The sequence below is a fragment of the Aplysia californica genome, unplaced genomic scaffold (assembly GCF_000002075.1).
Source record: "Aplysia californica isolate F4 #8 unplaced genomic scaffold, AplCal3.0 scaffold00438, whole genome shotgun sequence".
Lineage (NCBI taxonomy): Eukaryota > Metazoa > Mollusca > Gastropoda > Aplysiida > Aplysiidae > Aplysia > Aplysia californica.
Window position 1 is genome coordinate 398,371 of NW_004797708.1, and position 13,046 is coordinate 411,416.

At 42.3% G+C, this 13,046-nt stretch overlaps 1 protein-coding gene across 1 annotated transcript in view; it reads right to left on the reverse strand.

Moving 5' to 3' along the window:
• The window catches only part of LOC101854594, a gene marked incomplete in the record, with an annotated part of 46,397 nt that overhangs the window by 11,878 nt on the left and 21,473 nt on the right, over positions 1-13,046 (reverse strand). The window contains 9 exon segments of the mRNA XM_035971447.1: positions 134-279; positions 1,326-1,508; positions 2,596-6,813; positions 7,289-7,508; positions 8,313-8,547; positions 9,137-9,400; positions 10,360-10,614; positions 11,601-11,751; positions 12,643-12,818. Of these exon segments, the coding sequence (XP_035827340.1) occupies positions 134-279; positions 1,326-1,508; positions 2,596-6,813; positions 7,289-7,508; positions 8,313-8,547; positions 9,137-9,400; positions 10,360-10,614; positions 11,601-11,751; positions 12,643-12,818 (5,848 nt within the window).

Sequence of the window (13,046 nt, forward strand, 5' to 3'; positions counted from 1 at the left end):
TCTCTCTCTCTCTCTCTCTCTTGCTTCCTTGCATATTATGTATTATAGCCTTTTATCTACATGTACCTCTTTCAGTCGTTAGTACTGCCAGTTCTTCAACTGTGTGCAAATAATAGCCTGAACCGTGCCTTACCTGTTCCAGTTGGCAGAAACCTCGTACTCAGACTTGTAGGAGTCATGGAAAGCGCTGGCGGAGTAGTCCATGGGCCACGGTTTGCGGAGGGTGACGGAGGCGGCTTTCTTGCTCACGGTTGTCATGTCAAAGTCCATGTCCAAGAGCTGAAAGTCGGGAGCATCGTTCAAGCTTATTGATGATAGTGACAATCTTTATTTATCTTACAAGAAAAAAGTGTCCCAGTCGTTTACAATAGCAGTGGTGTTACAAAGATTATGTGCACTCTGGCATACACACAAGATTCTGAAAATCTCTTCAAGTTAATGGCTTGGCTGGATATAAGAACACCGACACAAAGGTAACTCATTATGAGTAGTAGAACTTGTCAAGGTTTTGGTAGAAGCGATTGTAGGTCTTACAGAACTTTCGATCAATGACTCTCGTCGTTGCGCAGTAACCCATTTTAAAAAAATCTTAATTAAAAAAGTATCTCTACCCTTCAAGACAGGCGCTGTTGCAGTGTCGATGGTTTTCACGGTGTACATCGGATGCCCTTTTCTAAACAGCTCTAAGTTTTAAAAACATAATTTTTTTAATATCATATTATTTTACAAAGAGAAGAATTCCATGTAATGGCATTATTACTAAATCTCCGAAAAAGCAGTGTTAGAGAATCATATGAATAATTATTATTAATCATTAAGCCAGCTGCATGAACTGTATGCTTTCTAGGAAGCCAAATGTTTCTTCTTGTTATGTATTGCTGTGGCATGCCTCTCTCGTCGTCAATTTGGGGGCATAAGGAGTTATAGGTGTCATCTTAAAGCCTGTTTCTTTTTGCTTTTGATATTTAAAAAAACATCTATAAGAAATGAAAGTAGAAATATTTTGTGATTGAAGGAGATGGAAGTCGCCTGGTAACAGAGACAAAATTAGCGAAAAAAATGGCCACAAAAAATGGTGACTTCCACAGCTTAAGTGTTCTTGGAGAATGCACATTTGCATTTTTGCATTTTATCAATGTTTTCCACACAAAAAACCCACACAGGGATCTGTTTTTAAATGGACGTAAAAGGTGTAAGGTAAAAAAAAGTATGTGAAAATTATCCAACGGACGGAACGATTACGGTTTCATCGAATGCGATATTTGACGAGGAGCTGATTACACCACGATGCATCACATGTATTGTTTATTATTATGATTTAATACCTCGTGTCCATTGGCTTGAACGTACAGCTTGCCATCCTCTGTGCCTTCACCCAGCGTATGCTTCAAATTATAGACAAGGGTCTTCAGTTCAGGCAGAGGCAGCTTGAAATCCATGGAGAATTCACGAGTTTCCTTTGAGCTCCATGGGTCAGTGGTCAGCAGAAACCTGCCCTCACCGTGCACCTAGTAGAGGTTTTGTTATATCTTTAGTTTTAGTGCGAGTTTTACGGCACTTTAAACACAAATACGTCGTATAATAGTCGAAGATTAGGGTTGATATTTGTGGGTAATGTATAAAGAAAAGAAGGAAGAGAGATAATGACGACAAGTGTTTGATGATATGAAAGAAAGGGCAAACCACAACAGAGATATCGCTAGGGCCAACCTGGACTGAGAGTGAGACAACTTCCAAATGGAAAGATCTAGATACTGGATAAAAACTCTGCCCTACACGGGAATCGGAACTCGGGTCTCCTGTATGAGTCGGCAAAGCGCCATAATACGGGGTGCCCACTACGGATGGGATCGGCCGATCGCCCGACTCGATCGCCTCAAAAACAAACGTGTTTGTTTTCAGTTTCAGGCGATCGAGTCGGGCGATCGGCCCGATCCAGCCGCAGTGGGCACCCCGTATAACGCTACACCACAGAGGTGGGTATTCCACAACCCAGGTCGGTTTGAGAGATTGTCAGGATTGTATCATGTCAGTGGGAATGTGTTCCCTGGGGCGTTAATGAACTATGTTAATTACGTTTGCAAAGACATTCAAAAATGATTCATTGAAAACAAAATTATAGACAAAATACAGGTTGAGTGAGGGAGGGTGTGAGTATGTATGTGAGAGGGGGGTTAGTACGAATACCAAGAGAGAGAGAGAGAGAGAGAAAGAGAGAGAGAGAGAGGGAGAGAGAGAGAGAGAGAGAGAGAGAGAGAGAGAGGCGGAGAGAGAGAGAGAGAGAGAGAGAGAGAGAGAGAGAGAGAGAGAGAGAGAGAGAGAGGGGGGGGGGTTCGTTCTGAATGTCTGTGCACTTGCATGTTTTTAATTTTTCACTTTAGACTTAATGTAGTAAAACTATAATAAAACCGTGAACACTCGGCCCTGAACTTTAAAAAATACACAACCCTAATTTATTTCTCCAGTTCGTAAACGACCGGAATTTCTCTAGTTTATAGTCTGTTCGGCCACATTTACATTTTTTAAAACACGTTTATTTGACTTCTCGGGCCTCATCTTTCGTTATTTTAAATTGAACATACCCTTGAAACTCACCTTTTCCCCTCCGTATCCAAGCTCAAGGGTGGTCATTTTTCCGTTGACTGCATCATTGACGTTGTTCAGGCTGAACGACAATGGCTCAAACAAGTCTCGGCCAGCACTGAGTTCGGCAGAGGCGCTCATACTGAGAGGGTTGTCGTACTTTAGGGCAGCACTGGCCTCGATTTTCCTGTCGTTGCTGTGCACAGTCAAGTCAGCAGAGCCATCGAGAATATCACCTTTCACGTTGATCACCGCTTCTTTCAAGAAAGGGAACGTGGTGGTGATCTTGCACATTGGGTGGTAGGGATATTTGGAGGAGTCAAGGACACTTGTGAGAGAGAATTCCTCCTTGTTTATGATCAGATGAACGTCATAGTTGCGTTTACCAGCATCTACTGAGATGCTTACGTCTTGAACGGGAGTCTTCAAAGTGAGAAGCATTTTTGGGGATGGATGTGAGACTGTGACCAGGTTAAGGCTCATTTTCTTGTCGCTGTACTGCAAGTTGGTGCTGCAGCTCAGTCTCTCGTTTGGCGTTCCCTCGTGCCTGTATTCATATTTTGTGAATTCGTATCCCTTAAAAGGTGTGTATAACTCGAATTCCGCCTGCACGCGTTGCATTTGATATCTGTAAAAGTCTACTTTTCCAGAGATTTCTTCGTGTTTGTTCAAGGTCGCTTTGACAGTGGTCAAGAACTTTTCCAGATCACCAGAGTGATCGAACTCAAAACCGATAACATCCCCAGGATATCGAAGACCTGTCATTTTGGCGAGAGCTGCGAATTTTCCTGTCGTTGCTAGCTGAATGACAGCACCGTATGTTTTAGAGTCAGCATTTTCAGTGATATCGATCTTGAAGTCGTCCAGGGTGCCTTCTTTGTGAATGGTGACTTTACGGAAGAAGTCTCCATTGTTAGTCTTGAAGTCGGTACTGCTGGTCAAATCCAGGATAAGGTCATCCATCTTGAAGACCACTTCATGGTCCAGGACGTTTCCATTGCCACTCTCTAATCTTAAATTGGTTTTAAAGTCTTGCAAGTCACCAGTATGATCCATCTTGGCTCCCAATGTTGGCATCCAGAGACCCTTAAATTCAAGATTACCATGAACCTCTCCTTCACTCCTGCTCGTTTGTGCTAGGGCACTGATAAGCTCGTCAGAATCTTTCTTGACAACAAATTTTCCTTTCATGTTATTGATAGACCCTTTCTCGGAGTAAATAATTTCGACATTTCTTAAGTTCTCAAAGTTGGACTCTAGGGTGGCTTTTCCAGAGATTTCGTCCCCAGTGGTATGCTGTTTTGCAGTAATTTTGATTGATTTCAAGAGGTCAGATGGGGAATTCAGGCTAAATTCAAAGTCAACATTATTCAAGTCAGTAAATGTTGCCGAGGCACTGGTTTCGGCTTCCTTGTTCCCGTAGACACCCTTGAATCTGCCCTCAAAACTGTTTGTGCGATAGTTGCTCTTATCTTGAATGTTGAAGTCAAGTTTCAAGTCCTTTGTGTATGGAGTAAAGACGATAATGGTTTGTTTCAAAAGGGTGGGGTTCACCTTGTTGGTGAAAGCCGTCCTAAAAACATCAGAGCCAAGGTTTAGGGACGCATCACCTTTCAAGTCGTTGAGTTTACCCCTAAGTTTGAGGGAGCTCTCAATTTTCTCAAGACCGCGGAGCGGGGTATTCAGCTTGAATGTTCCTGTAGTCACATAGCCAGTGTTGGCGAAAGTAAGGTCCCCAACTGTATTGTCCTGGCCAATGCGTGCCTCTGCGTGACTAGTAAGATCAGAGAGATCAAAGTTGGTGCGGAAAACAAAGGCGTTGCTCTCAAAGTCTTCAAATGGAGTATTCAAGGTCCAGGAAACATCAATGTCTCTGTTCAAGTTGAGCTTCATCTCAGATGCAATTTCTTTCCTTGGCAGGTACGTCACTCTCACCTTCGATTGGCAGCTGCGATAACCTGGGTTGTAGAAGACCATGGCTCCAACGTCAGTATACTCGGGGTTTGGAGTTTTCACAGTCACATCAAACTGATATGGGGCTTGAGTCCTGTATGAAGTGTCGATACTGTACACTCCAACTGATGCTTGCTCCAGCTCTATATGAGAGGATCGGCTGCCATCGTTGTTTCTCTCGCTCCTTCCCGAAAGCTCCAGATATCTCATCGACCTGTGAGGTGTGTTCACCCGGATTTTGCCATTAAGGTCACCCTGGTTGAAGTTATATTTGACAATGGTGTCATATTTCTTCACCAATGGTCTCATTTCAAAATCAGCTTTTCCTGATATGCCAGTCGGTTTTAGATCCACCTGGAAACCTGTGTCGAGCTTCCTCATTTGAGCAAATGGCGTGACAAGTTTTGTACTGACCATTTTGACAGATTGGTCATTGCGCAGCCTGGTCTCAAAATCGATCATCTTCCTCACACCGTAAGCAACATTACCGCGAGAAACGTATTCGCCATTCTTCAGCTGGTGAGAGCCCTTGACGTCGATGTTCTCGAAATGTGTGAAGGGGGTGGTCAGTTTGGCATCGACTTGCATATCATCCACAGATGGGGCATTTACTGATCCATCAAAATCAATGCGCTGATATGGGGACCACACCAACCAAGCGGATGCTGTTGCTGGATACCTCTCGTAGATGATGGTTCCGTGCCCATTGATTTCTTCCTTGTACGATGGAGAAAGAATCTTGATGCTGGCCTTGTGTCCTCCAGTCACTTCTTCCACCAGAACGTCATAGTGGGATTCTCTTTGTTTGTTGATAAACGTTGAAGATGAACTGTGCAGTTTACTTCTAGTGTGCTCGTGGTTCATCGTTATGACTAGGTCGCGATAATTCCTCCATGGGCTCCTGACGGTGAGCTTGCCATTGGCAGTCCTGCCATACCAGCTGACTTTGTTGGAACCAGTCAGGTCAACCGCAAGATGTTTGTTTCCATCCCATTTGGCGTCAAGAGTGGATTTCACGCTGTTTAGGCCAGTGCTCTTGTGGTTCCAATTTGCTTCCAGTGAATTCTGTGGCCAGTTGACAACCATTTTGGTATTGTGATCCAGCTTGGATCCATAGCTGTTCTGGTCCACCCAAAGAAGAGCGTCATATTGCATGCCATTGTGTACCAATAAGCCAGAGCTTGCTGTCCTTGATGAGTCTGCCTTGTGGTTCAAAGTGACATTAAGATTCCGTACAGATTTGAACGATGTCTTAAGACCCAGGCTGCCAGCGAGCTCAACGTTACCCCACTTTCCGGAGTTCTGTCCCTGTAGCATAAGTTCAGCATCTTCGTTTTCCATTTTGCCCTTTACTAATGTCATCAAACCAGAATTAATCGTGTGGTCAATTTCGAGTCCAATTTCTCTGTAGCTTCTGAAAGGAGTCTGGGTGTCAAAAGTAACTTGAACATTGGCGAGAGTTAGTGGTTTCTTAACCAGCAGGTCAGATGATATTTTCTTGCGGCCCCATGACATTTTACCATTCACGTTGTATCGTTCTGGGTCAATAGTGACTTTCATGTTGGAGCCCAAATTCTCAAAATTTTGAAAGGGGGTCTGCAAGTTCACGTCTCCGTTGATCAGAGTCATCTCGTAATCCTCGGAGTGTCTGAAAGAACCATCCAGAACGACTGTGCTTTGCTTGCTAGCTTTCTTGGTTGCATCCCAGTTTACGGAAACTTTACCACTGTATTTGTCTTTAGCCTTCATACCATCAGCAGACATTTCAATATTTCGCTCGGGGGTCTGCACATCGATATTCCACCTTCCGGCTTTCTTGGCGAGTTTAAATCGCGAGGTAATGCTGTACACATCTTTGTCGTGGATCAACGTTCCAGAGGCTTGCATGTTTTTACTATCGAGAGACACTTTGCCATCGAGCTGAATAGGCTTTGCATCTGCAAGGTCAATATTGCTGGTAACCTCATGCCTTTGGTCTTTGGGTGTCCTGTATACTGTGACGATAGAATGCTTTTTATCATCAGCGGTTTTCAAGTTGAGCGAGTGGATGAACTGCTTGGATGACTTCTGGGTCAAAGTGGAGTCTACGTTGTATTTCTTGCCAAAAATGTCAACCCTGCCAGAGCCCACGTAGTTCAAAAGCTTCCTGCTTCTGTCCTTCACACTGACGTGGACATCGACGTCCTTCTTCATCAGAGGTTCCATCTTCAAGGTCAAATCTGTGTCCAAACTTCTGGAGGAGTGAGAGTGGGTGGCTTTCAGCGCCATGTTTATATCCTGTAACAATAGGAAATGAAAAAAAGACAAATGTCTCATGGTGTGACGTGCTGAATACATGTGAATGTGACATTTCAAATCCTAGAAAAATGGTTAGTTCAGAGATAGATGTTGCTTAGAGCATATTTTAACCAGAAATAAGACGTGCAAGGAGAGAGATTTTTTAAAAACCCGATACAAAAAGGTAACACAAAAATGCCAAAAAGGCTGAGCCTCAGGCTCATCCAAGAAAGAGGCATTTACATTGTGATAACTGTGCACACGGTTGTCAGGGTGTGAGTGTGTATGAATGTGTGCACGTGTGTGTGTGTGTGTGTGTGTGTGTGTGTGTGTGTGTGTGTGTGTGTGTGCAAGTGTTTTGGATGTGCAAGTGTTTTGGATTTGTAACATCCGACAGTGCTTGTATTAGCACGCTTACATGCACACTACTTATGTAATACCGAGCTCAATAAGTATCCAATTATCCGCAGGTTACCTTCTCGGGGGCTTTGGCGCCGAGTCGGACCGTGACGTCAGCTTTAGAAAGATCCTTGACCTTGCTGTCGAAAAAGCCAAAGAGGGTGACCACCTTTGTCTTAGACCTGGGGTCTGGGCCGTAGGTGAGCTTGAGATCCCCCTCGCTGTGCTTGTTTTTGTGGTCGATGTCAAAGGTGAGTCCCAGATTGTAGTCAGGGTACTCCCTGTTGCTGAAGTCACTGGGAAAACAGAAAACAACAAGTTTGATTGGTTGTTCGTTTGATTGGTTGTTGGTTTGTTTGTTTGTTTGTTTGTTTGTTTGTTTGTTTGTTTGTTTGTTTGTTTGTTTGTTGCTTTTTTGTTTGGTCGGGGGTTTTTGGTTTGTTTGTTTTGCTTGTTTGTTCATTTCTTTATTTGTTTGTTTGTTTTTGAGTTTTTTCTTTATTGTAGGTGTTATTATGCTCCCATCAACAAGATCAGTTTGGATTATTATTTAAAAGCCAAGGCCAACAAGGGCTGAAAAGGAAACAGTATTTCTAGAGAGAACCGAGATACTCGAAATAAAAACTCTCCCCATACATGAATTGAACTCGGATCGTGATTTCTGTAGGTGCCGGCAAGACGTCTAACAGCTACACCCCAGGCGCCGGTTGAGAACATGAACACATGCACTGGTTTGTACACGTGATAGAGGCTTCAGTCGTTTCAAGTCTCTCAAAGAGTACGAGTAGAAGAAAAATAAAGAATGTATTAAGTTTTTAAAGATACAAAGTAACTCACACTTATAGAAAAAAAATAAAACATGGTTAGAATTTGAATATATCCAGTAAGTTTTCGATTTTGTTATTCGTGGTTAAGTTCTGTCACGTTGTTGAAATTAACATTTACAAATAATGCTACCACTTCACAGAGTAAAGATACTTTCTCATGAGGGAGTGGGTTTAGTTGAGGGGGGTTTTTTTTGTTTTGTTTTTTTTGGTTGTTTTAGGACTGTTGTTGTTTTTTGTATGTACTTTTCTATGTAGAGTACCTAGGTATCTTACCTCTTCAGAGTGAACTTTTTGTACATGTTCTTGCTTCTGTCTGTGAGTTTGGCGCTCCACGTGAGAGAGTTCTTGGAAACGGAGGGGACATTGTAGTTGACCTTCACATTGGTGGCCATGACATTGTTCTTCTTGGTGGTGGTGGAGTCAACACTTGCGCTGATCAAAGCAGACTTGAGTGTCATGTCTATGTCGTACTTGGGCTGTTTGTTCTTCATGTATTGCCTTCTCTTGACTGGATGGGGAAATAAGTAATTGCAGAGGTTTTTAAGGTAGCTTAGATTATGTATGAGGCAGGCTTCGACCCCGCCAGTTCGGGCTGTGATGGATACAACATCCCAGCAGACAGACAGAGATACTCGCGAAAAAATTCTCCCCATTTGGGAATCATACTCACGACTTCTGTGTGCTACAGCGTAGTGCCTAACCGCTACAGCTATAACGCAGGCTGTCCGGATGAATGTTTCGAAAACATTTTTTTTAGTAAAGAGAGCAAAGTGGGTTGCTTTCTTTTTCTTTGAATTATGAATTTTTTACAAGCCATGGGTTTACATATATTTTAGATTTTGCACACAACGTCAGTACTGTCTTATGTAACAGAAAAAACACAAAAGAACAAAAGACGAAACAACGATAGCAACAACAGCAGTGACAATATTTGCAAGATCAAATAGGATGATGGACGATAATAAAAATGAAAGTGTCTATTCAAGGTAATACCAAAATTCAGATCCGAGCGTAGTATTTACTTTCAGATTCTCTTGACTCGTAGAGTGTAAATTTTAATACATGTATTCTCAAAACAAACAACGTATTTAACTCACTGGAGAAAGAGGCGGGCTTCATCCTGTGCAAGTTAATTGTAAGATCAGCCTTGCAAAACTTCTCAGCCCTGTAGTTGCCTGAACCCGTGACGGAGATCAGAGTTTTGGTTGGGGTTTTCACCTCAAACTCGGGGGTCACATCCAAGCTCTTGCCCTTTCCGGACCAGTTGACGATTGAACCAACGTTGATGAGGTACTCCCCCCTCTTGTCAGTAGCAACGCTCAGGCGAGCTCGCTTCTCTTTCTCAAGGTTTACAAGACGACCTGGGTGTAGGAAAGAGTGGAAGGTTTATTTATATTTAACTTCAGCTGGGGTTCTGTTAATACTGTTAAAGAATGTGGTGTGTGTGTGTTGAAAATAAAAATAGTACCTGGTGGTTATTCAAGAGTATCCAGCTGTTCTCTAAAGATCAACTTAGTTTGCATCTATTTTCTAAATAAAATCGAGAAGGGGTCTCAGTACAAGAAGACAGCATCTTGTATTGATTGAGCAGCGTTTACAGAAGCCAGTCACTAATAATATTATGTCTGAATTTCACGACACGGCAGCATCAGACACAATTTTGAAAAGTCACCTAGATCTTTGTGTGGTGAGTTTTTCAAGATAAGCAGCAGGGAATGGTCATTTTCAAGTTGAACCCTACGCAGTAAAACGTTAAAAAGAAAAACAACTCTATTTCATTTCCATTTCCCTTAAACATTGAGATTGAGGACGTTTTTAGGATGGCGTAATGTGATGGATGACTTTAAGTGACTGGATTTTTTTTCAAGTGATGGTTAGACTTTATTGTTTGAGTCTGAGCCCGCCTCACCACGACAGGAAGCAGGAAGATTATGTGATCGATTGTACCCCCACCTACCTGACACCCACACAATAACTGAAAGCCAGAGCTTGCCAACCTGGACGATATCACCCACTGGTGGACGAGTTGGTAATTTTGGTAGGTGATCACTATCGTCCTTATCTCCCTTTCTTCTTTTTTTATGTTTGTTACTCTTTTGTAACACCTCTAATCTTCTAGCGCTCATATGACCTTATGCAGTTACGAGCGTCGTAAAACCTCTACTAAAAAAAACCCACGAAAGTAGTATCTAATGTCCGGCTTGGAGTTGCATGTATGTAGGTGGGCGGAACGAGAATGTTAGCTTCTTAAAGGTGGCAAAAGTGGACTCTGTTTACAAAAAAAAAAAGCTTCTCACGCACTGCTTTAATCTGTACTCACCTTTGACTTCAATGGGTTTGTCAGCCAGTTTGATCTCAAGGTTGGCTTCAGCTGTTTTCCACAAAGTCATGTCCACTTGTCCGGAGAGCAGGGTGTGAGTCACGTCTCGCTTGGTGATCTCCACGAAAGGAGTGTACACGACTTGGTTTCTCGACCTGGAGATCTTCATCTCGGATGTGATCCCATACTTGTCCTTGTCGTCAAGGAGAGCGGAGCCCACTACACTCAACAGCCCACGGTTGGACACGACAGCAGCTAGGAATAATAATAATAATAATAATAATAATAATAATAATAATAATAATAATAATAATAATAATTGCATTTATATAGCGCATATCCATGCTCAAGAGCATGCTCTATGCGCTTCACAACTATTATTACCCCAGCCGACCCACTGAGAACACTCAGAAACTTTCTCGGCTTCCGCGGAAGCATACAGTGCACGCTGCGGATTTCACGCGCTCAAACACTATCAAACTGACAAGATCGTTCACTGTCTATAGCCGGGTACCCATTTCCACCAGGGTGAAGTGAGGAAAATTTGTGCAAAGGGCCTTTCCCAAGGACACAACGTCGGGCCCCTAACGGAATTCGAACCCACGACCTTACGGTTGCGAGCCTGAGAGCCTAACTATTAGGCCACCGACGCCACCGAATACACAATGTTCGTCCTCTGTATAAATCAAGCTTTGAATTACATTATACATATTACAATAACAAAGACCAGACCAATTCTTATTCATCTCACAGGGCGAAATTTGTCTTGGTCGGTTACAATGATTTTACAAAGGGTGTGTGCACTCACGCATACACACAGCAAGGAAGGACATAAATACATATTATGCTAAAACATCTCCGCTCCGTAAACATTCTCTCTCTCTCTCTCTCTCTCTCTCTCTCTCTCTCTCTCTCTCTCTCTCTTTTACGCAAAGATTAACCTCATAACGAAAGTATTCTATCTCAATACAGATAAAAAGCATTTTTTTCATGATATTATCTATTACTTTTACTCTAAACTCAGATAGAAATCAAATCAGCGAATCTTTCATCTGTTCTTGGTCAAGTGACCAAACCTCATTAAAATAAAACTATAAGGGAAGTCACATAACAGAGATTCCTTCCCTTCAGGAAACAAAATTGATTAAAAGAATATTTTCCTAACTACCAATCTGGTCTTCCCCAAAGTGAAGAAACACATTCATTATAACTACAAACTACATTCATTGAGTATAACTTACTATTGAAATCGACTTTCTTCCATGGAGAAATGACAACGATGTCGACACTCCTGTTGGGGTCGTAGGAAACGGTGAGGTCAGTGGAGATCAGTCTGTTCACTCGGGAACCTGGTGTGTTCAGCTGGAACTGCATGACCAGACCCTTCTTGTTCTGGAAAGTCAATGTTTTAGATTTTATGTCGGTCATTGTGTGGGGAAGTCAATGTTTCAGATATTGCATGGGGAAATCAATGTGGAATTAGGCCAATGTTTTAGATATTGTATGGTGAAGTCAATGTTTTAGATATTGTATGGGGGAGTCAATGTTTTTTTAGATATTGTGTGGGGAAGTCAATGTTTTAGATATTGTATGGTGAAGTCAATGTTTTAGCTATTGTGTGGGGAAGTCAACGTTTTAGATATTGTCGGGGGAAGTCAATGTTTTAGATATTGTGTGGGGAAGTCAATGTTTTAGATATTGTGTGGGGAAGTCAATGTTTTAGATATTGTGTGGGGAAGTGAACTTTTCAGATATTGTGTTTGGAAGTCAATATTTTAGATATGGCATGGGGAAGTCAATGTGGAGATATTGTATGGGGAAATCAAGGTGGAATTAGGCCAATGTTTTAGATATTGTATGGTGAAGTCAATGTTTTAGATATTGTATAGGGGAGTCAATGTTTTAGATATTGTGTGGGGAAGTCAATGTTTTAGCTATTGTGTGGGGAAGTCAATGTTTTAGATATTGTGGAAAGTAGAGGATGTTTTAGAGGCTTATGTTTTAGACATTGAGGCAGGAGGTTGATGTTTTAGACATTGTGGAAGGGGGGATGTTTTAGACATTGTGGAAAGGGGTTGATATTTTAGACATTGTGAAAGAAGGCTGATATGAGAGGAGGCTGGCATTTTAGACATTGTAAAAGGGGGCTAATGTTTTAAACATTGTGGAAGGATGAAGGAGGTGGATGTTTAAGACATTTTAAAAAGAGGTCGATGTTTTGGGTACTGGTGTGCGGTGACACACTTACAAGAGGTACTAAGTTCTCCCTTGTCATTCTCTCACCTCTGCTTTCTTGGCGTACAGCTTGTATGTCTTGTGGCTGTCCTTTCTGTTCATCACGACACTGAAACTACCAGGGCCAGCCAGGGGGAAGTACGGAGCATCATCATGTTGAGAAGCGTTGGCGTATTTGAGCTCACCACACACTTCCGTGCCCAAGACTTTAGCCACAATGGCACCTTTAAGATTTTGAGATTAGAAATGAAACGTGTTGAATTTCTGAGCTAAAGTTCTTATAACAAAACTGCTTTGCTCACTCCAACACTACACGTTGTCTGTTAAATAAAAACAAATTCCATCTCCATTTTTTTTCTTATTTTTTGGTGGGGAGGGGGGTTCTGTTCCTGTTTGTGTGCGTGTGTGTGTGTGTGTGTGTGTGTGTGTGTGTGTGTGTGTGTGTGTGTGTG